The sequence below is a fragment of the Schistocerca nitens genome, chromosome 8 (genome assembly GCF_023898315.1).
Source record: "Schistocerca nitens isolate TAMUIC-IGC-003100 chromosome 8, iqSchNite1.1, whole genome shotgun sequence".
Lineage (NCBI taxonomy): Eukaryota > Metazoa > Arthropoda > Insecta > Orthoptera > Acrididae > Schistocerca > Schistocerca nitens.
In genome coordinates, this window is record NC_064621.1 from 242,080,647 (window position 1) to 242,104,759 (window position 24,113).

The 24,113-nt window shown below is 39.1% G+C and overlaps 1 protein-coding gene across 1 annotated transcript in view; it reads left to right on the forward strand.

The window, feature by feature from the left end:
• Positions 1 to 24,113, forward strand: part of LOC126198449 (aldehyde dehydrogenase, mitochondrial) — a 111,367-nt gene that overhangs the window by 60,268 nt on the left and 26,986 nt on the right. The window contains exons 5-6 of the mRNA XM_049934777.1: positions 19,576 to 19,760; positions 22,565 to 22,714. Coding sequence (XP_049790734.1) covers positions 19,576 to 19,760; positions 22,565 to 22,714 — 335 coding nt within the window. The remainder of the gene's footprint in view (positions 1 to 19,575; positions 19,761 to 22,564; positions 22,715 to 24,113) is intronic.

A 24,113-nucleotide genomic window follows, 5' to 3' on the forward strand; every position in this document is an offset into this window, starting at 1 on the left:
TGTGCAGGTGGGGCCTACGCGGTCGCCTGCCCCTTTTTATTGATTCCTTTTTAACAGATCGAAAGCATAGGGTACGTGTGGGTCCCGTATTGTCCGACGTCTTCCTCCAGGAGAACGGAGTGCCTCAGGGCTCCGTCTTGAGCGTAGCCCTTTTTGCCATAGCGATCAATCCAATTATGGATTGCATTCCACCTAATGTCTCAGGTTCTCTCTTTGTCGATGACTTCGCGATCTACTACAGTGCCCAGAGAACATGCCTCCTGGAGCGCTGCCTTCAGCGTTGTCTAGACAGCCTATACTCATGGAGTGTGGCAAATGGCTTCCGGTTCTCTGAAGAGAAGACAGTTTGCATCAACTTTTGGCTATATAAAGCGTTCTTTCCGCCATCCTTACATCTCGGTCCCGTTGTTCTCCCATTCGTGGAAACAACTAAGTTTCTAGGGCTCATGTTAGACAGGAAACTGTGTTGGTCTCCACATGTCTCTTATTTGGCGGCCCGTTGTACACGTTCCCTTAATGTCCTCAGAGTTCTTAGTGGTTCATCTTGGGGAGCGGATCGCACTGTCCTGCTTCGCTTGTATCGGTCCATAGTCCGATCAATGCTGGATTATGGGAGCTTCGTCTACTCGTCTGCTCGACCATCCCTCTTACGCCGTCTTGCACAGTTTTACATTCTGAATGTTTAAAGAAATTTTCAATGTCTACACTAGCTAGAAATCTTGTGAAGATCTGGCTGAATATTTGTACAGCTTTTTTTCAGGTGTTACTGCATTGAACATAACTGCATCATCTGCAAAAAGTATGAGGTTACTGTTAATGTCCTCTACAAAGATCCAACACCCTTCCCTGGGCCACATCCAAACTTAACTTCTATATCTGTTGATCTCCCTCCATCCAGTGTAACTTGCTGAATCAACCCTGCCAAAAATCCTCAGTCCACTCAGATCTTGCTTGATACGCCATAAATTCATACCTCAGATAATAAGCTTAAATGGAGTACTGAGTTAAATTCTTTTTGGAAATTTAGAAATATTTTATCTGACTGCATCATACCAGGCTTTCAGTTTGTCAAATAAGAAAAGTGCGAGTTGGGTTTCACATAATCGATGTTTCCAGAATCCATACTGCGTGGCATGAAAGTCATTATGTTTGAGCTCAGATTATATGTTCCAAATTCTACAGCATAGGGTTGTGAAGGGTATTGGAAGAAAGCTCAGTGAATCACTTCCTTATTGTAAACAGGTGTGATTTGTGCTTTCTTCCACCTATTCGGCAAGTTTTTTACTTCAGTAATGCCACAGAGTAAGGTAATTTTCTGTTTTGTTGGGCTGAGCTTGTTATTTCTCAGTTAATCAGACTGCTTTGTTTCCATATTTTTGAGATTATATATGGGTTTTACACAGTATGGTGTAGATAAGGACTGTTCTTGTCTTTTGACACAATGGAAATTGACCACTGTCCATAAACAGGTGGAAGTTGTGTTGGCGTAGTCGACAGACTTCTGGCTACTGCTCAAAGCTATGGCAACATTGGGGCACCAGAAATGATACCTAAGACATCTTTGGTGCTGTTGGAATCCCATGGTGACACATTTGTTGCTGTGACTCCAGATGCGCAGCATTCCATTGGTCTCCTTTTCATTCAAGACCAAGTGGCAGACTATGGTGGGTTTGTGCGTGTCTGGGCAGAAGGTGAAAGTGAGAATTGGCTCCTTAGATTGTTGGTTGAAACCTGAAGTGAACAGCAATGGAGTCCCAAATTAAGATTGGAATTTATGAGAAGGATGGGTTAGTCACCAATGGGCAGCATATTTATTGCACCAAAGAATTGGATAATATCTAATGAATATAATAGAAAGAAACATTTCACATGGGAAAAATATGTTAAAAAACAAAGATGCTGTGACTTACCAAACGAGAAAGTGCTGGTAGATAGACAAAATAAAAAACACACATACAAATTTCAAGCTTTCGCAACCCACAGTTGCTTCATCAGGCATTCCATCAGACATATGTCTGCTTGTGTCTGTATATGTGCGGATGGATATGTGTGAGTGAGTGTGAGTGCGAGTGTATACATGTCCCTTTTTCCCCGCTAAGGTAAGTCTTTCCACTCCTGGGATTGGAATGACTCCTTACCCTCTCCCTTAAAACCCATATCCTTTCATCTTTCCCTCTCCTTCCCTCTTTCCTGATGAAGCAACCGTGGGTTGCGAAAGCTTGAAACTTGTGTGTGTGTGTGTGTGTGTGTGTGTTTTTTTTTTTTTTTTTTAATTGTGTCTATCTACCAGCGCTTTCTCGTTTGGTAAGTCACAGCATCTTTGTTTTTTAATATAATATCTAATGAGGTTATCATGGTTTCTGAATGTGAATTAATCTGGACGAAGTTAAGCATCAAAGGTCAGTGATAGAGTACTTCAGAGAGAACTTTTACAATGTCAGTAATTTTCCTGATCATTTTGTTGTAGTAGGGGGTGACTTCAACTTGCCAGGTATGGATTATAAGAATAATTCCATCAAACGTGGTGCTAGAGACAGGGATTTGCATGACTTTATTCTGAATGTTCAGTCCAAAAATTACTCAGAGCTGGTATTTAGAGGATGAACTTGTGAAAGTAACATCATAGACATCCTAGCAACAAACAAACCTGATAATTTTTGAAAACATAATTGGAAAAAAACAGTGATCTGATTAGATAATTTGAAATAATAATCAGTATTGATCATAATTTGTTTTATTAAAAAGGCTGATTATTATTTCAACAGACCTGAACGTCTTATATTAGTTAATGTCAAGGAGGGTGTCAGTGATCATGAGGCTGTGATAGTATCTGTGACTGTGGATAGGACAAGGAAAGTTAAGGAAGATAGGAAGCATGAAGAGAGAAGATCAGACAGAATAGTGTGCTTTGTCTTGGGATTATCCAGTCCATGTGGGAATGCTAAGAGATGCTCAATGAACTCCAGTGGCAGATGCTTCACGGGAGGCGTTGTGCATTGTCCAGAGTTTTACTATTGAGATATTGACAGAGTACTTTCTGGGGAGAGTCTGACAGCAATTTATTTCTTCACAAATATGTCTCATGAAATGACCTCAGTGAAAAAATTCCAGAAATGAGCGCTAATATGAAGCATGCCAACAATCGTTCTTTCCACACGCTGTTCGCATATGTAACAGGGAATGGGGGATTAGTTAGTGGTACCAGAGGTACCATCTGCCACTCCATGAGGTGGTTTTGGAGTTTTGATCTAGTTGTAGAGATACTTTGGTAATCATCACTGCTACAACTGCCTCATAGTCACTGATAACAGTTTCAATGTGGATGTCCTGAAAGAGGTAAGGTCTATTTGTTGCCATTAGGTCTAATATATATCCAACACGAGATGGATTCCAAACCATGTGTTCTGGGTAGTTTTCAGAAGAGGCATTTAATAATGTTTCAAAGGATCTCTCTTCATGACCACCATTAACAAAACTACAGCTATCCCTATTTATAATGGGATGATCGCAGTATAACTGGGAAACACACATTAGCTGCACTGAGGTTTTCTCAAAAGTTTTCAGTTTAATCAGGAAGTGATGCAAGGATCCAATTAATTTTATGCCCATCCCTGACCTTACAAAGATAGCACTCCCATATTGTTCATTAAACTGTTCTAATACCATCTTCATCCCTTCAATTTTTGGTCTTCAGTTTACCATTCTGTGTGTTTCTTGTAAGGCTAAAATGTCCTGTAAATGTTGTTTGCACATGTCTGATAGTAAAAACAATCTCTTTTGAACAGTTGTCCTATATTTCACGAAGTCATCAAAATTATTGGTTTTTAAAAGGACCAATTGCGTTTGTTAGCCGGCCGAAGTGGCCGTGCAGTTAAAGGCGCTGCAGTCTGGAACCGCAAGGCCGCTACGGTCGCAGGTTCGAATCCTGCCTCGGGCATGGATGTGTGTGATGTCCTTAGGTTAGTTAGGTTTAACTAGTTCTAAGTTCTAGGGAACTAATGACCTTAGCAGTTGAGTCCCATAGTGCTCAGAGCCATTTGAATTGCGTTTGTTTGTCATCTTTCTCAGATGTTTCCCCAGTGGTGGAAGAATTATCTAGCTAATGACACTATTCAATGTTCCTGGGGTAAGTGTGAATTTGTTCTTAATACAACTGTCTTTTACGAAGGTGCCATGCACGCACCCCATGTCTTAGGTTCAAACTCTAATCAGTTCCAGGATTTTTTAATGTCACTTCTTTTAACTCTGGCAGTCCTCCACATATATGAAATTTTACAGTATTTGGGATTCCACATTAAACTGTAGGTCTCCATGTTATATTTTCCCAACTGTTTGAAACGTACCACAAAATGAGGAATCAGACTGTATACATTGTGACTGGTTTTATTTCTAGGTGTGCAATTAGGTGAATTACATTTTCATGGACAGACAGACAGGCAGCTGTCTGTCTTCCTCAGGTCCTGAGAATGATGACTTAAATTGATCAGCATCTTCATACAGCACAGACACAATGGATGTGTTTGCCACAGCATGTGCAGAATGCCAGCAAATTGTGATCTGTACTTCTAGACCCTCAATTCTCATCAGTTGACACAGAAACCCACTGTGATAGAAACTTACATACCTTGAAAGAACCATATCTGACTGGTTGTCCATAGACTTCAGAACCACAGCTATGATGATGATGATGATCAAAGGAATTAAGTGATCTCAGCTAGTAAACCCTGTAAGAACACATCGATGAACAGAGAACGAAGTAAACGTGTCAGCTGTCCTGTGACTCCATGCTGTCCTCTGACAAAACACACAAATATATCCATCTACAGGTCTTCATCGAAAATCTGACTATTATTAACAGTACAAGGTGTGGCAGCTCTGAGAATGCTTGGTGTTCTTAAAATACCCTGTTAGTGTGGACAATATTACACCAGACAAATAGTATGCAATGTGAAAAAATGCAGTAAAGGACATGTCAGGCCGTACATTACCCCAAAAAGTCTGGTAAGGCTTAATATATTTTGGAAATGGTTACAGGTTCAAATTTAAATACAGCCCCTTTGCTGTTAATCGCTCAAACAGTTTTTAGGGATAGTGTAATCAAAGTAAGGATTAATATGTTTGTTTGCATGTTCATCCTCTGCAGCAGCTGTTAAAACCAATTATCATTGGTTTCTCCTTCTTAAGCTTACTAAAATTAATTCAAGAGAATTTTACACCAGACACATTTTGTTTTCATTTACAAAGCATCTTCTGTGGTTATTGTGTAAATATTGGTACATATGTTCGTACATTTTGGTTGTTATAGATTCAAGCAGTATTCATTAGCGTGTAATTTACTTACCATGTTTCTGCCTCTTCTTGATATATTTAGCAAATCACTGTATTTTCCTTCTTCGTTAGTGGAGACAGAGGTAGAAAGAAATTTCATTGTACATAAACACTTGGCATGTTTTTGGCTTTTTGCACATTCTCTGAAACTGCACTGGTGTTCCTTGCACTTCACCTCACTTTTGGAAACAGAACTGCAGTTACATGTATCAACACTAATCACAGTATTAGTGTTCATGTTTGTTCAGTTGTTTTTCACGAAAGTTGTGGGTGTTGTCAACCTGTGACTTTTTTAATAATGTATAATAATTTGTGTGTGTGTGTGTGTGTGTGTGTGTGTGTGTGTGTTTTTATGTCCCATATGTTCACCATGGATGTGAGTGGAAAGGGGGAGAGGGGGGTGGAGAAAACAGGGATGACAGTTGTGGTTTAAATTTTGGGAGGATAGAAGTCGTAGGAAAGAGACTGGGAGGAGACGGCAGAGTGTATGGGCCCTCACTATTTGTTGGTCATATGTATTTGTATATTTAATGTAATATTAAGTGTTCAATTAGTTGAGTGTGTGGTTGGTCTGATCATTTATAAGTTGTTTCTTTTCTGTCATGGTTTCCTGAATGTGGTAATTTCCCTCTAAGGTGAGGCTTTTTTGTTTTTGTGTGTCCTTATGATTTCCACATCTGTGTGTCTAGTGGTAATTTTAGATTTGTATTGGTGTAAGTGTTTTGCAAAAGTTAAATGATTTGTCCTATATTTATATGTTCGTTGTACACTGCCAGAAAAAAGTAATATACTGTCTTAGAGGTTTCCAGTTCACTCAAGATTTATTGTTGCAATAGTGTGTATGGAGTACATGAAATGATTACATTTACATATCACTAGCACAAGCGGTTTTAAAGTACTAGGTACGGACCCATACTCAAATACCTATTTTAGTACATAATGTAGTGTCCACAGGTGGCAATATGGATGCGGACTCGCATCCAGTCAGTTGTACAGATAGCAAATACTGCCCTGAGACTTGTTAGTCCACACCTGCTCGACCTGTTCACATAGTTCTGTAAATGTTGTTGGTTGACAAGTTGCACAAGTCACTTCTTGTCCCATCGTATCCCACACATGCTCAATTTGAGACATATCTGGAGATCTTGCCATGTCTCACAGAGCATATTGAGTTTCATGAGCAGTGTGCGAGTGAGGATTATCCTGTTGGAACAAAACATTTTCCTTTTGGAAGAATGGCAAAAGAACAGGTCTAACATCATTCTGCTTGCACAGAGTGCTGGTTAGTGTCTTCTCCAGAATCACCAAAGGTGAAACAGAGTTGTAGCTTACCACACCCCACGCCAGAAGCCCTGGGATGGGGCTAGGGTGTTTCGGATGAATGCACTTTGAGACACAGTGCTCAGCAAGTATATGTCGAATGTGCAGACAACCATCACTTGTGTGCTAGCAGAATCTGCTTTCATCGCTGAAGACCATGGTGTGCCGTGCCATTTTCCAAGTGATCCTGTGATGGTACCAGTTGAGCCATGCATATCAATGCTGTTGCATGTGTTGGAGATGGGCTAGAGTTGTTGGTGCCCAAAGTCCCACTACTGGAACTGTTTCACAACAGTTCATGTTGACACATCTGGGCTCACAAGTCCTCTTATCTGTGCCGTAGTACGTGTATGATCGGTTGCTGCTGCCGCTGCCCTTACAGTAAGGCGATTGTGTCAGGAATCTGTGCTGCGTGGATGTCTGGAACTTTATACACAGGTGTGAGAATGTTCACATGATCACTAATATCAGCATTGTTGAACAACTGATGCAGCACATCCAACTTGTGTGGTAATTCTCCATAAAGACCAGCCCGCTGCTTGGAAGGCCACAATTTGACTCCTTTCAAGTGTGCTCATGTGGCTGTAAGAAGCAAGAGTGTATCTTAGTGGCATGTTTTCTGCTTGCTTTGCGTATTTGCACCACACTGAGCGTTTTGGCTGTGAGCATTCCCTGTTACAGGGTAGACACATATGGCTCTGTGGTAGCTGTGCCACTACACTATCTGTTAGCAGACAATGTTGAAGTCATATCAGTCAATTTACTATCCCATAGGCAGCACATGCCATCATCCGATCAAAATTTATATTGTATTTCCAGGTGTGTGTGTGTGTGTGTGTGTGTGTGTGTGTGTGTGTGTGTGTGTGTGTGTGAGAGAGAGAGAGAGAGAGAGAGAGAGAGAGATTCTGCCCTTGTGTTCGTGTACATCTAATCTGTTCTTGATTTTATTGTTCAGCTCTGTTACTATGTAGATTCTGCCCTTGTGTTCGTGTACATCTAATCTGTTCGTGATTTTATTGTTCAGCTCTGTTACTATGTTTCCTATGTATCCTTTGTTTGTTATTTGTACTGTGTCTAATGGCACCATGTTTAGTCAGTGGAGCATGTATTTAAGTGCTGCCTGCTTTGAAAGTTGTGGTGCTGTGATGTCTGGTGTAAAATACCTCTTGTTAGTTTTTTGTATAAGTCAGATGTGGTTGTTTGTTCAGAATCTTCATGGTAATGTGTAAGAACTTTAACTGCCTATTATGCTCCTTTTCTGATGTAAAATGTATCTTCTCATGAACAGAATTTGTCGATATAGAACTGGTGAATTTTACTGTTTGATCCATCTACTGGCACAAGATGTCATCCATGTATCTAATCCAGTACAAGATGTTGTACATATTTGACACCATTGTGTTAAAGATGACCTGTTCTACATGGTTCATAAACATCATTGCTATGGCTTCAGACACTGGGATCCCATTGTAATCCTTCACTTTGTACATAAAATTCATTATTGAAATGGAACTAGGTCTATTCTGTTTATTATCTCTGGCGGCTCAATTGTTTCTTTGACGTATTCATGTGGAAGTGTACTGTGTGTGTCTTAAGATCTTGGTCTGTGAAGTTCACTGTTTTGGTTTGTTTGGATAGATGTTCTCTACATCAAATGACAGGAGGGTGACTGTGTCTCGAACTTGTGTGTGTTTTATGTACGGAGTCAATTGTGTGGTGTTTCTTATAGCTCTGTCCTCCTATAATTTGTAGTTACCCGATAAGATTTGCAACATGTATGTTGCAAGGGGGTATGTGGTATTGTGTTATATTGTATTGTTTTATTTTCTTGTGTTTCCTTTCATCATGTTATTTTTAGACCAATATTTGTCTCACTTATTTCATTTGTTTGCTTTTATGAGAATGCATTTTTGCCTCAACTATGATTTTCTATTTACTTTTTGTCTGTTTGTGTAGTGATGTTGTGTTTCAGAACTTTCCAAGCAGTTTATTTATTTTGTATGAAACACAATGTTGGCGAGGTTTACCAGTCTTGGATGGAAGTGGTTTTTCACTGAATATGTAAGATTTTCAACCTCACTAACAAGTTAGGAGAAAACAAAGTATTTTTCAGAACTGTCATAAGATTAAGATGTGCTTTGCATGTCTCCCCATTTAGGGCTTGCTTTTTGGCATGGAGACTAGGTTTCATTGTATAGTGAAATTTTCTGACCTATTTTAGTTTTTTGTGCACTGGTGGGACTGTTTTTTAACTTGTACTTTAATTTATTTTTGTACAATATAATTTGCTAAGCAAATTAGGTTAAACTTCATATTTTGAACAGCTTTACAGAGTTTGAGATGTATTTGCAAACCTCATATAGAGGCCACTTAATAAAAAATTAACTACATACATATGCCCATTCCCAAGTGACCCACATTCACCCCTACGATCTCTTTGCAGTTTCTTCCTATAATCACTGTCCTCCCAAAATCTGAACCACAGATCTCCCTCTGGCCTCCCTCTCCCTCTGGCCCCCCAAAAACAAACACTTTAATACTGTGCTTAATGTGAACACATGTAACTAGAGTGAGGTGAAGTGCACATAATGCCAATGCAGTGTAAGAGAAAATGCAAAAAGACAAAAAACTGCTAAGTGTGTATGTACAACAAAGCTTCTTTCCAGCTCAACCTCTGCCATCAGAGAAGGAAAAAGCAGGGGTTTGCTGAATATGTTAACAAGAGTCAGAAACACCACAAGTAAAGTGCATGCAAAAAATACTGTTTTAATCTATAACAACTGAAGTGTACAAACATATGTATCTGTATTTACAGAATGACCACAGAACATGCTTTGTTAATAACAGCGATGTCTGGTATAAAATTCTCTTCAATTGCAGTAAGCTTGAGATCGTAATCTGCAGCTAAGCATGATGTGGGATCCATCAATTGCAATGTTTAAGCTGGTGCAGAATTGTGAGGAGCAATGTATACCTGTTTATGGTGATACCATGGGAACCAGTGCTGTCAGTCTGCCAGCTTGATTGCTAGCAGGTGAACATAAATCATTCTCAGGTGACAATGGCCAAGGAGAACTTGAATGAAAGCTCGAGACATTTTAACAACTTGGAGCAACTGAAAGCCTGAGAGTGTTTCAATGAATATTATTGCTGTAAGACTATAATGACTTTTTCCTAAATCATTTTGGAGAGGCTATGTTGATTTATTGCTACCAGAAAATTGGTAAATTGTTACAAATAGAAGTGCAATTGATTTGGAATATCAGATAGTGTTGAATAATGAAGTATCTGCAGTCTTGTTGAATTGGTTGACACCTGAGAAGACTTATGAAGCTCTTATAGTTGCATTAAAGCAGGAGGAACAAAGGGCTGCTCATCTTTCTTATTTTATGACAAATTTGTCACTCACTTTGTTCCTATCCTAAACACCTTTTTCTTCATCTCTTCTGATGACTTCATCTCGACACATACCATATTCCTCCAGATTCTTTCCTTTGTGATATGTTGCTGTGTCATATACATCCGTTTCCTCCCATCTTGCATCCCCACCATAATTAATTTTTTCCCATTTAATCCAGCAAATTATAATGCCCATTTACTATATTTCTGTGTAGTATTCCTATTGAAAACAAAATTTTATGAGCAGTGGAAGATGAAAATTGCAGAACACTTTGAAACAATAACTAGAAAGGAGGGAGTGAGAAAGAATTGTAATCTGTTCCTGATGTTATTCCATCTGTACATTTAGAGAGCTGTGAAGGTAACCAATCAGGCAATGCTTAGGAAATAACACATTAAAACTAGTCAGAGTTTTGCTGCTTGAGCAGCAAAATAAATAACAATGGATGATGTAGTGTGTGTATAAAATGCAAACTGGGAATGGCGAGAAGAGACTCTCTTTAAAAGAGAAATTTAACATCTGATACCAATTTAAGTACAAGGAATACTAGGAACCCTTTTCTGAACGCATGTCTCTGCATTGTAGCTGTGGATGTTAAGTAGTTCAAGCAAGAAGAGAACAGAAACTATTGAAATGTGAAGATTGTGAATATATAATTAACAAATGAGTGACACTTAATCAAATTGAGGAAAAAGGAATTCACAGCACAACTTTCTAGAAGAAGTGATAGACTGATAGGACTTGTCCCAAAACATCAGCTAGGTAACAGAATTAAGTGTGTGTGTGTGTGTGTGTGTGTGTGGGGGGGGGGGGGGGGGGGGGAGAATGTAAGTTTTGCGGAGTGTAACGTCTTGTAATAAACAAAGACAATATATTATGTAATAATTAAAATATTAGATGTGTCATATTGTGTCATTATGTAAAATTATGTATTATTTTCTTTATTTTTTATTTTTGAGAACGTCTGTGTCGGCGCGTAATAAGACCGACACAGAAGATAAATGTTGTACAAAGATCACCAAATGAATTTGTATATAAGGCATGATGTAAAGCAATGTCTTTGTCTTCTTAATCTGAAAGCTGCGAGATAAAGATCTCCTGTTGTTGTCGTAGAGAGCGCGAAGGTAGCATTCTTTTGTCGAGATTGTGAATTGGACGCCATTGCGCGTGAATGTACACAGGTCTGTAATTATTAAGATATTTAAATGTTTAAATAGAGTTGTTTAAATGAAAACTTGTATTACTTAAATGTTAAAGTGTGCCTGCCTATTATCCCATCCTGTTAAGATATTTTTCAGCCATATAAAAATATTATCTGTGGAGCTGAGCTGTGTGGAGAAAGAAGAGCCGCTGCCGCGGCGTATTTAAACGACTTACAATATAGTCGAGTATACCGCAAGGAAGCGGTAAAATAATAGTAAAAAATAATATTATTTCTTTTAGCTCCCAGGTTGGCAGTGAAGATCAGCAGATTTTATGATGTGTTGCAGGTTGACGCGGGCTGCTGATAGGATATAATTTTCAGTGCAAATAATTTTATGTACCTAAAGAATCTGATAGGAAACTTGCTGTGCTCCGTTCTGATCTGGCTAAATTTTATAGTGAATACGTAATTTTCTTTAATGAGAGTCTCATGTTCTTGGGCTAGCCGTGGTATGAAATAGCATCTTAGTAAGAAATAAAATCCACTGCAGACTTGTATTTGTGAACGATCGTACGAACTGTAACATCAGTGATCATAGGACATTAATTTCAACTTTGAATAATTACGAAGTAGGAAAGATATATTGATACTTAGCATGAGTTGCAGTTACTAAAAAATCGTTCTTTAAATTGTAGGCCAGATTCAGAACAATAATACTTCCATCATTTTATTTTGCTAAAAAAGGTAACGATGATAAAGCAATTAAAAGCACAGCATTGTTAAAAGAATTTCACGTCACTCTTTCCATATATGCGTTGTTACGTTAATAATAATTAAAAATAATTAAATAAACCAGAAGGAGCAAAAACAATTTTTATAAAAGCAACAATTAACGAAAGGGCAGTCAGCAACAGATATAGTTTTTTTTTTCAGAGAGACGTGAAACTGTCGCCCAAAAACGCGGGGCCCGAATTTGCAGTGGCCACAATTATAAAATTTTATGTATTTTCTTTCCGTGTCTATTGCTATGTAGGTGTATATGTATATGTATTTAGTGTTAAATGTATGTATATCATGATCTATGCTATGTATTAATGAATGTTCAAACACTCTTACATGACAAAACGTACTACTGCAAGCGAGTTTGAGAAGACGATCCTGATTGTACTGAGAAGCTCTAACGACTACGTAATCCGGGGGCAGCCGGACCCCGAGATAATAGAAACTAAAGGTAAGACTACAGTGTAGTTGTCCTGTTTGTAGAAGTTGAGCTCCAGTGAAGTAATCTCATATCGCTAGTGGTGTGCATACTGTATGTAGTTTGATGTTAGTATTTGTGACAGGACAAAGTTGATGTAGATAGTAATTTTTAGTGTGCAGTGTAGTGTATATAAAGTGATGTATTTTGTGTGCAAGGGGAAAAACTGTTAGATTTTGTGTTTTAGTAAGCAATTTAGGAATATGGTTAAGTTGCGTAGTCAACGTCCAAGCAATATGGATACTGAAGAACAACAATTAGCTAGTGAAGGAAATGTGGAACCGGGTGCCTCAAGTAGTACTAGTACTCTCTTTGAAGATATAACTGGCGAAAATGTGGGGGCAGGGCCACAGGAAGTAGTGCCACCGCCCACTAGTCATCAAGTTGATGTAGATAAAGAAATTGTACCACCACCAGAAAAGCAGGAACCAGAGAGTGGTAATCTGCCTGGTGGGTATTCAATTCAGACTATATTAGAGCGTGTGCTAGATTACCAGGCAAAATTTGCGCAACAGCAAGTTGAGCGAGATCGCCAACAAGCTGAACGAGATCGCCAGCAAGCCGAGCGAGATCGCCAGCAAGCTGAGCGAGACCAGCAACTTGTGCAATCGATAGAAAGTATGAAAAAAGAGATAGCAGATATGAAAAAGAATTACGAGTCGATACCTAAGGCCGTGCAGGAGCTGACTGAACAGGTCACCCACCTGCAAGTAGCAAACACTAACATGGTAGATGAAATAGGTGTCTTAGCCAACAGAGTAGAAAAGCTAGAAATAGATTCCACACAGCTTGTAGAGCAGAAGTGGAATGAACAGGCAAATAAAATTGAAACAGAATTTAACTCATGGCTAGAAGTGAAGGAGACTGAGATTGACACGAATATTAATTCTAAAGTAGAAGCAGCAATAGCAAATAGAGATTCAGAATCGTTCAGTACCGCCGTAAATAGTCAGGTACAGAACGATGTGCAAACCATTAAACAAATACTCAGTGAGGATATTCCGCAGTGGCAAGTGAATGTTAACAAACGGATATCCGATCTGGAGAAGGGTTTAGCACAAACCAGGAAACAAGTGGAACAGGAACCTCTGTCGCCAACAGCCCATGGTTTTGGCAACGCACAAACTTATATGCGATACAACAATGGGGAATCTGTAGTCGATAATGCGAAGAGCTGTAGCTCCGGTACGGAGCACACAGCATATGTCCCAGCAGCAAACCCATGTAGTTCAAAAATATTAGTGGAAGAAAGTTTAATTAAAAATAGACAATTTCAAACATTTACTACTGAAAGGAAATCAGTACACCCAGTGGTATTTATAAAAAGCTTTAAAAATATCTTACCCAGTGTATGGAACGAAACACAGAAAATACAATACGTAATGTCGTACATTCAAGGTGACGCAGCACTGTGGGCTACAGAAGTAGCAGACAGCTGCAAGACATACGAACAGTTTGAAAGGGCATTTTTATCGAAATATTGGTCGCCTTGTATACAAGAGCGACTAAGAAAAGAGGTATATAATCCCGAACCGTACTCACCCCGTCTTGGGAATTTGAGGCGGTACTTTGAAAAATATATAAACAAAACACGCTACTGGGACGAGCCTATATCACCGAGAGACATAATAAGACTACTCAAATCCCATTTACCAATTCAGATCAAGGAGAAGTTAATACATGTACCAGAAAGCGACATGGAAAACTTCCTGTCGGTCCTAGATTCCATAGATTTGATACAGGAAGATGTAAAATCGGCGTGCGACCATTTGCGGAATAATGGGTCGGGATGTAATCACGACAGAAACAGTAGTGCACAGAACCACAACCATAGAAATGGTGGGGGTGGTAGCAAGCGACAAGAACAATCGCAAAATGGTAGTAACGGTAGAGGCAAAAACGGGTATGGACAACCAAATTATAACAAAAAGCGTCGATTTGACGACAGATACGAATCCGGAATGTCAGGGACCAACCGCTGGAAAAATGCGCGAGGTCAGTGGCAGAGTAATTATAATGATAGTAATCGAAATTGGCAACAGAATCAGTGTAGAAGCCCAGAGCGACAGGCTAGTGACCGGTATGACAACAATAGACCACCACCGCAAAACGCGCCTATTGCGCAGCCGTGGCGGCCTACAAATCAGAACGTACATATAGTGGAGGTCGCGGACAATAGCCGTCCAAGTACCTCCCAAGTAACTAATCCAACAAACTAGAATCGGCCTCGATATGCTCTCCATCGACGGCCGAGGGATGGAGTGAGAGCAACTCGAGTAATAACAGTAATAGACCTGGGATACGCATGCTGCGATACAACGAAGGTGTCAGTATGGATAAAGATCTGCTGAACGAATCGCACGAATGTAAGAAGGATAATAACGAAAATGTGCAAGCTATTATTGAAGCTAGAATCAATGATGTTGCAGTAAACATAATTATCGACACAGGTGCCTCAGTAAGTGTGATGAGTATGGAGCTATTTAAAGCACTGGGAAAGGGACATAGTATTCCGACCTTCCCGGTTAATAATTGTAAGGTGTCTGGAGCCATTAGTGCACAGAGCCAATCAGTTAAGTACCAGGTGCAGGTGGAGATTTATAAGGAGGGCGAAGCCATAGTGAGCTCGTTCCTCGTGGTTAAAGGATTGAAGGTGGCCTGCATTCTGGGAGTAGATTTTCTCCGTGAGAGGGACGCATTGATCGACCTCTCCGTGGGGAAACTAAGCATAATTAATAGGGGTAGAAGGATTGAATTATCTATGATGAAATCGAAGGAGGTACTTGTGCCGTACTGTAATCGAATCGATATCAAAGGTAGGAACCCTTGGGTACTACACATCGATGATTTTTCACATGCAACAGACCTCTATTACCCGAATTTAGAGGATCAAAATTTCGAAACAAATGTTGAGGCATTTCAGACTAAAGGGCACGAATCGGAAGGTTTAAATGATACGCAAAAGCAACAGTTGACGCAGCTGCTATCGGAATATACTATGGTATTTACCGACCGTCCAGGAATAGTCAAAGGGTACCACTATCACATAGAGGTGATACCCCATAATACATACTGTCGCGCAACCTACTCCATCCCTTGGTCGAGGAGGGAATTCGTAGCTAAAGAGATTCAGAAGACGTGAAGTTATTTATTCAGTGACACATAACATATAAAGAGTAATAGGTGTAAAAAGATTTTAATTGTGTTTTAGAATATAAGTGTGTTAGTATTTAGAAAGAAATTTGTGTGTAATGAAGTTGGGAGGAAGTGGAATCAGAAAGTGAGCGATAGCTTACGCAGGACAGATTTTGTTTACAGACAATTAGTCATTAAGATATTATGTGCTTATTAAAAAATGAACAATTTTCTTGTTGTATAAAGGATTAATTTCTTGAACCATTTTCTATGTGTAATGTGTAAGTGCAATCAATGATGCAATCTTATAGAGTAAGGGAATTGCTGTAATTGTATTAGGATAAGAAACCCTGAGAGAGAGAGTCTTTACTAGCCAGACATTGACTTTGCAATATGCAACAATGATGTAATGTGATGTTGGCTGCCAGTAGTGATTTGAGAACGACACTGGAGCAGAACCTAATTAAAAACGAGCCCGTTCCGTGGAAACTCCGTTCTGTATGTAGCAATGCTTCAATTGAAGCCTGTGTACTTGGTACACGACCTTGAATATTCATTACGCGATACGCGAGTTAAGTCAGACAATGCAGAACCTACACTGTAGTCATATAGGAAAAATCATTAAAAATAATGTTATTGCTGAACGAAGTATTTATTGAACAATATGCCCGAGTCAAGCTGTCATGCACATGGTAAAATCTGTTTGATAGATGGGTGATAATCAGGCAAGCTACACTAAGAAAAAAAAAAAATATGTATAAAAAAAAAAAAAAAAATTCACACACCGTTAAAAAAAAAATTTTACAAAAGGGACAAATACGCCTAGCAACAATATGAAGAGTATGTTGTGATAAAGTGAAAACAAATAAATGCTATGTAAATCAGAGTGACTATGCAAAGAACAGTTAAAAGGTGTTAAAAAATAAACTGTGTGCATAAACACTTAAGGACAGGACGGAATATTGTGTGTAGTAGGGACAGAAAATGACTGTTGTATCTGCACCAATATATACGTCGATAAATCTAGTGTTGAGTGATAGACTGTCCTAGTGCAGCGCTCAACGAACAATAGACAGTGTATAAAAACAGTAGTTATTGATCCGTTCGGAGACGATTTACACAAACATCGCTCAACGGAGACATGTAGTATGAGTGTAACGAACCATTTTCGCGTGTTGAAAGACGCTCTGGCAGTGCATCAACCGTGGAAGTGAATGAAAACGTGTAGTACAATGTGCGTGTGACGAACTCTGAATACCAGTGTCACGATGCCACAAAAAACCTGTTATCACGCCAAAACATCCTGTGCATACCAGTGAAGCGACGGCTTACTGAACAATAAACGCTTTTAACAAATTGCCTCTTCTTCCACAGCTAGTAATCTGTGTCCTTAAAGACAGTACACCGTGTGGAATGTTTGTTTCATGCGCCACGACGGGGAGCCATGCGGAGAAGCAGAGACGAGTGCCGTGCCGCCATCCAGCCGGTTGCGGTAAACCACTGCCACTCGCCGACAACAGCGAATGGTTCAGCGCGGTTCGCGACTGCTTGGGCGCCACGCTAGCACGACCTCACTGTTATTGAGAGCCGGTCGTCGAACCCAGCGGCCGTCGGTACGCGGCGTTCCAGACGACGCTACTCAACAATTGCTTCGCGCCGCCCGCTCCATACCACATTGTTGTCATTCAAATGAACTATTAACTATATGTATAATGTGCTAACATGAATGGTGTTTAATGGACACGCAATGACGTGATAAACATTTTTTTTTGTTGTTATCCAACACGAACTCACAATATTCATGGATTTAGTGATGTATCGATCTAATATGTTTGCGTCATGTTAATGAAAGATACTCGCACGAATGCTAGACATTTTAAACCAACTGTCGCGAGTAAGTGCAAAGACGGTTCATTATACTATTGTAAAAATGTGTAATAAGTGACTTTCATAACAATCCAGAATACAAGTAGTATATTGATAACAAAGAGACTAAAAGTGTAGCATGCTATCACAAATAGCCTTTGTTATATGTGGACATTGAATAGAGTCTAAACTTTTCGTGAGATGACCATGGCTCCGGCGCAGTTTTCCCAGGTTTTCTGATCGCACGTAGCCCGAATGGGGGAGCCAAATAAATGTAATGACCCTGGGACTAGGTTGACGGTCACCTCGCAAAGTGTAAGAACAGTATACGAAGTGTAATTAAACCTACAGTGTAAAGGAACTGAGTAGTGTAAAGTGAATGTTCCAACCAAAGTAATAAACCATAAACAAGACAGACGTTAGTGGCAGCATATTGCCGAACATTTTCATCGTTAGTCAAATGCTGCCAGGGGGCAGTGTAACGTCTTGTAATAAACAAAGACAATATATTATGTAATAATTAAAATATTAGATGTGTCATATTGTGTCATTATGTAAAATTATGTATTATTTTCTTTATTTTTTATTTTTGAGAACGTCTGTGTCGGCGCGTAATAAGACCGACACAGAAGATAAATGTTGTACAAAGATCACCAAATGAATTTGTATATAAGGCATGATGTAAAGCAATGTCTTTGTCTTCTTAATCTGAAAGCTGCGAGATAAAGATCTCCTGTTGTTGTCGTAGAGAGCGCGAAGGTAGCATTCTTTTGTCGAGATTGTGAATTGGACGCCATTGCGCGTGAATGTACACAGGTCTGTAATTATTAAGATATTTAAATGTTTAAATAGAGTTGTTTAAATGAAAACTTGTATTACTTAAATGTTAAAGTGTGCCTGCCTATTATCCCATCCTGTTAAGATATTTTTCAGCCATATAAAAATATTATCTGTGGAGCTGAGCTGTGTGGAGAAAGAAGAGCCGCTGCCGCGGCGTATTTAAACGACTTACAATATAGTCGAGTATACCGCAAGGAAGCGGTAAAATAATAGTAAAAAATAATATTATTTCTTTTAGCTCCCAGGTTGGCAGTGAAGATCAGCAGATTTTATGATGTGTTGCAGGTTGACGCGGGCTGCTGATAGGATATAATTTTCAGTGCAAATAATTTTATGTACCTAAAGAATCTGATAGGAAACTTGCTGTGCTCCGTTCTGATCTGGCTAAATTTTATAGTGAATACGTAATTTTCTTTAATGAGAGTCTCATGTTCTTGGGCTAGCCGTGGTATGAAATAGCATCTTAGTAAGAAATAAAATCCACTGCAGACTTGTATTTGTGAACGATCGTACGAACTGTAACATCAGTGATCATAGGACATTAATTTCAACTTTGAATAATTACGAAGTAGGAAAGATATATTGATACTTAGCATGAGTTGCAGTTACTAAAAAATCGTTCTTTAAATTGTAGGCCAGATTCAGAACAATAATACTTCCATCATTTTATTTTGCTAAAAAAGGTAACGATGATAAAGCAATTAAAAGCACAGCATTGTTAAAAGAATTTCACGTCACTCTTTCCATATATGCGTTGTTACGTTAATAATAATTAAAAATAATTAAATAAACCAGAAGGAGCAAAAACAATTTTTATAAAAGCAACAATTAACGAAAGGGCAGTCAGCAACAGATATAGTTTTTTTTTTCAGAGAGACGTGAAAGGAGATTAATAGGATTGTACTGGTAGACTAGCATGATGAGCTGCAGGAAACCAGTCTTCAGTCTGAAGACAAAACAACATCGACAAAAAACAGCAAATGGCTTGGAAATTGTGAGATGCTGCAAGTAACAGTGTAAAGTTAGGAAGTTGTTGAAGTATTCACAACATGGTGCAGTAACTATTAAATATTTGGCTACTTTATAATTACTACTAATTACTACATATGAGCCACATTGAGACCAGTTCCAGTAAAAGTTTCTTAAAACAGTGAATGTTATCTCATACTTTCATCATTCAATTTCCCACTAGTAACAACTATCAAATGATGGTGGGAAAATGTTAATTTTTCTTCATTTGTGGTATTGTACTGACAATGTTTTTGGTGTGGACTTAATTTTCAGGTAACACTTTGGTGCTGAAACCAGCTGAACAGACACCTCTAACTGCACTATATGTAGCACAGCTAGTAAAGGAAGCAGGTTTTCCACCAGGTGTTGTCAATGTTGTACCTGGTGATGGAAAAACTGGCTCATTCATTGCAGAACACATGGATGTGGACAAAGTGGCCTTCACAGGTTCTACTGAGGTAATTTTGTTTGTTTATTCACCCAGCATTAATCTTAAAGTGATACATCATAATGCACTGAAAATAAATAGTTCAAAGAATAAAGTTCACTTATTTTCACTGCATTATGATGTATCACTTTAAGATTAATGCAATGTATATTTGTTGAATTCTTGAGTTCAGGCACTGTTACAAAATGTTAAAATTTATTAACTTTCGTGGACACTAATGCATGTCCCTCATTAAAGATGTTTAATACATGCACAATTAAGAGCAGAATGCACTGTCTGACAAAAAGTATGAGTCATCCAGAAGACGTGCCTGATCAACAATGTAACTTTGTACATGAATGCACTGAGTCAAGTGATCAGAGTTGCAATTCTCTATGGCAAGTAGTACAGCTACTAGAATGCATTGGTATAGTATTGTTACCAAGTGTGTGGAGTGTATAAGGGGCGTTAACAATGTTAGATGTTAAGTAATCACTGTGAAGGACACAAATATGGTGCATACTCATGTGAGACAGCATTATCAGCACATGACAGCATTTTGATGTGGTCTCAGTGTGAGACTCCATTCGACCAGGTGGTCGAATTGTGAAACGTCCAGATTTGTCAAGCATTCTGATGTCTCAGTGACTGAGTGTGAGACTACGTGGGAACACAAGGGCAGGCACACTAAGTGTAATGTTTCCAGTCAACCAAGACTGACCATCACAAAGGATGATTGACATATTGTGCACCAAGAACATCATGCCGCCTTCACATCTGCACCTGCCATCTGAGAAAAAGTAAGACACTCCGCAACATTCTGGATTGTCTTGCACTACTGATCAGAAACTAGCTGCAGCTGGACTATAGAATTACTGTCTGATGCATATGCTGCTATTAACACCACAGCACAGATGGATGTATTTGGAGTGGTGCTTTGATTGGGAAGCATGGATTGCTGATCAGTGGCATAACATTAGGTTAAGCAATGTATGGCAAGCATGGCAGTGATCTGGGAAGATGTCCCATTGTTACAATGTTTTGGAGATGCATACCAGAGAGCGTCAAGGTTTGGGGAACCACGAGATAGGACTTCAATTCGTGGCTAGTCTTCTCTGTTCCCATCTCCCCAGCCACTCCTTTTCCATCTCAGTACTGGACTGGGCTCCCTTCCCACTAGGGGCAGACAAGAAAGCACGTTTCTGTAACAGATCAGTTTTTGAGGAGTCACAGTTTTCACAATAACAACTTAACAGAATCCACCTAAAATTTCAGCTGTAACTATGTCAACTAGCAACTGATGGTAGCATTTGACATTCGGTGCCATGTGCCATCTGTTCACAAGTGTTTGCACTTCATCCTAGGAAACTTGGGTTTTACCCTATGGATGTGTAACCTACTTATGATAGAAAAAATAAATAAAGATACTAATTCACTCTGACAAAAATTTTATGCTTGTTGTTTCACTTGGCAGCAGCTCTGATATGTTTGGAGAGTGTGATACTAAAAAGTGATAATTCGTTTGACAATTGGTGAAACCAGTGCATGTGAATGATAAATAAAGGTTGTGCTAATAGGCAGGCCTATAGCAGAGCCTGATGTGTATATTCATGCCACATTTACACACACGTAATGCATATTTTGTCATAAAAACTGCAAGGTAATTTCAGAAAACATCAAATGGAGAAGACTGAGTATTGTGATGAGTGTTACTCACGCATTTTATACATAAACTATTAAGGGGAGTTGGTATGCCCTATCCCGACAATGTTAAATTTAGTGACTTGGGTTCCCTGTATTTCAGGAACCACTGTAGCCATTGACATGAAACTTATACGGGACATAAAACTGTATGTTCTGAGTCTACTGAACAGTAATTGCATTTCAGCCACTGCTTTCGGAAATACACTTTTTTAATTACACAGTTGAAATTTTGTGTTCCTTTTTTGTAATGTTTATCCTAAATAATTTTAATTATACTAAATTTTAATTGTATAAAACATTATGTTCTTCTTTTAGTTCAATAGACTCAGAATATGTATGTTATTACTCCCTGAAAATTTGAATACTCTACTCGAAGTGGTTTCTGAGATTTAGGGAAAAATGCAACAGAAAATGTAAATTTTCAGGAACGGCTTCTAAAGTTTCAAAAGACTGTACTCGTTTAATTTTTTATTTTTAGTTACTCAGAAGCACCCTGCACCATGCTGTGTATCATCCTCATGATCTTTCTCCAATTCTTTTCTTCTTTCTGAAATCCTTAGTGGCCAACTGTGCTGCATACTCTTAGATCTTAATTGCAACTAATCTACACTGATAAATCACAGAAATAGCATAAGCCACAGAAATCACACAAGTCGCAGGAGTTGCATTGCTAGAGTGCAGAAGGGGATACAAATGTTAAATTTAACTGTGATTTTAAACTAAAACATATCACAACTAAAAATCAGTTATTCAAAAGTAGCATTCACAGAAATCACTGATATCGGAAAGTAGCGGTGTAGCCCATCCCTTCTTCAACCCTCTCCCTCCCTGTGGTCTGCTCCTTTTCTCCCCCACCCCCCTTCCAACAAAACTCACTGTCTTCTTTTATACTCACACTTGTGCCACTCATGACATTTAATGGTCAATTCTGTATAACATAGGGGCATCCAAATATGTGTACCTTTTGTTTAGAATTTGCTTTAAGTGTACCTAATGTGCATTTTTGTGGAAAATAAATAAAAATATAGAATGTTGTTGAAATGGCCATCTCTAAGACATGACATTAATCTGTGCACAAAACCCTCTGAAGTATGTATTACTTACATTCTCTTTTATGTGTGTTCCCATTAGGTTGGGAAGTTAATAAAGCAAGCTGCTGGTCGTACAAACCTCAAGCGAGTAACACTTGAACTAGGTGGAAAGTCACCAAATATTATTTTTGGTGATGCAGATTTGGAATACGCTGTTGAGCAAGCACATTTTGGACTGTTTTTCAATATGGTGAGTGATTTGTGCATTGAAATGCCCTTATATGTTCATATGATATTCCATATTGTACCTTAGTCTTTCACTTTGTTTCATTTTCATCAGTTTGATGTAATCGTTTCTTTAGATTAAGAAAGACCAACTAATACCTAAATGGTATTGGCAGTTGATTGCGAGGTGGAGAGGTGTTGATATAGGATAACTCTGAAATGAAAAGTTGATCATTGAATGTGGTAGTTCTTATGTATGACTGAGATGGCATTACTGTAATATATATCCTTCAGTACATTGTACATTGCAAAACTGTGATCTGTAATAAGTATTTTGAAGTATTTATGAGCAATTGGGTGCTTAGGATGCAGCTTATTTTTTAGTTTCTTTTGTACGTAATGCAACAAAACACTTGCTACCCGCATTGCTTCCTGCTCATAAGTGCCTTTAATGTTGTGTGCAGAAGAAAAATAAACTCCGTAAAATTTGCTTCAAAGTTCGTAGCTGTTAATTGAGGTGACAAGCAGTGTCCTTCAAACTGTCAACTGAAGTACATCAGTAAGTGCGTTCAGAGAGTACCACACCCAGTGGATGCCACATAAAACTACATAATTACCGCAGGTAGGGAAAAAAAAACTAGTGAATAATCCAGATTGAAATAATGACAGAATTGTAAAAGGGATGTCGAGTAATAGACAGACAGCTAAACTTATGAGCTTTTGGCCAAAAGACCTTCTTCTAAGGCACATCTGCATGTACACATTTACACAAGCACAACTCACTCACATATGATCACTGACTGGCTGCTCAGTCTAGACTAGATGCAGCAACTGTACTGATGGGAAAAGCAGTTCATGGTTGGTAAGGGTACAGGGGTAAGAAGGAAAGAAGGAAGCTTGGGCAGCGAGGGGGAAGGATAGGGGTGTGGGGAGATGTAGTGCTGCTCATGGGAGCATGCAGTTGGATGGTTGGGGGGGGGGGGGGAGAAGTAGAGAAGGATGAAAAAAACTAATACGTGCATTGGTGGAATAGCAGGCTGTGTTGCGCTAGAGTGGGAGCGGGGAAGGAGAGGTGGGTGAAGGACAGGTACAGGCAAAGGTTGAGGGAGAGTTCCTACCAACGCAGTTCAGAAAAGCTAGTGTTGATAGGAAGGATCCAAATGATACAGACTGTGAAGCAGTCATTGAAGTGAAGCATGTTGTGTAGAGCAGCAGCCCGGTACTCCAGCTTGACCACACTTTGTCGGTGACCATTTCTGTGGACAGACAGCTTGTTGATTGTCATGACTGGACCTAGAAAGCAGCACAGAGGTTGCAGCTGAGTTGCAGCTCACATGACTGCTTTCACATGTAATCCTGCCTTCTATGGGGTAGATGATGCCTGTGAATGGGCTGGAGTAAGTTGTGGTAGGAGGCTATATGGC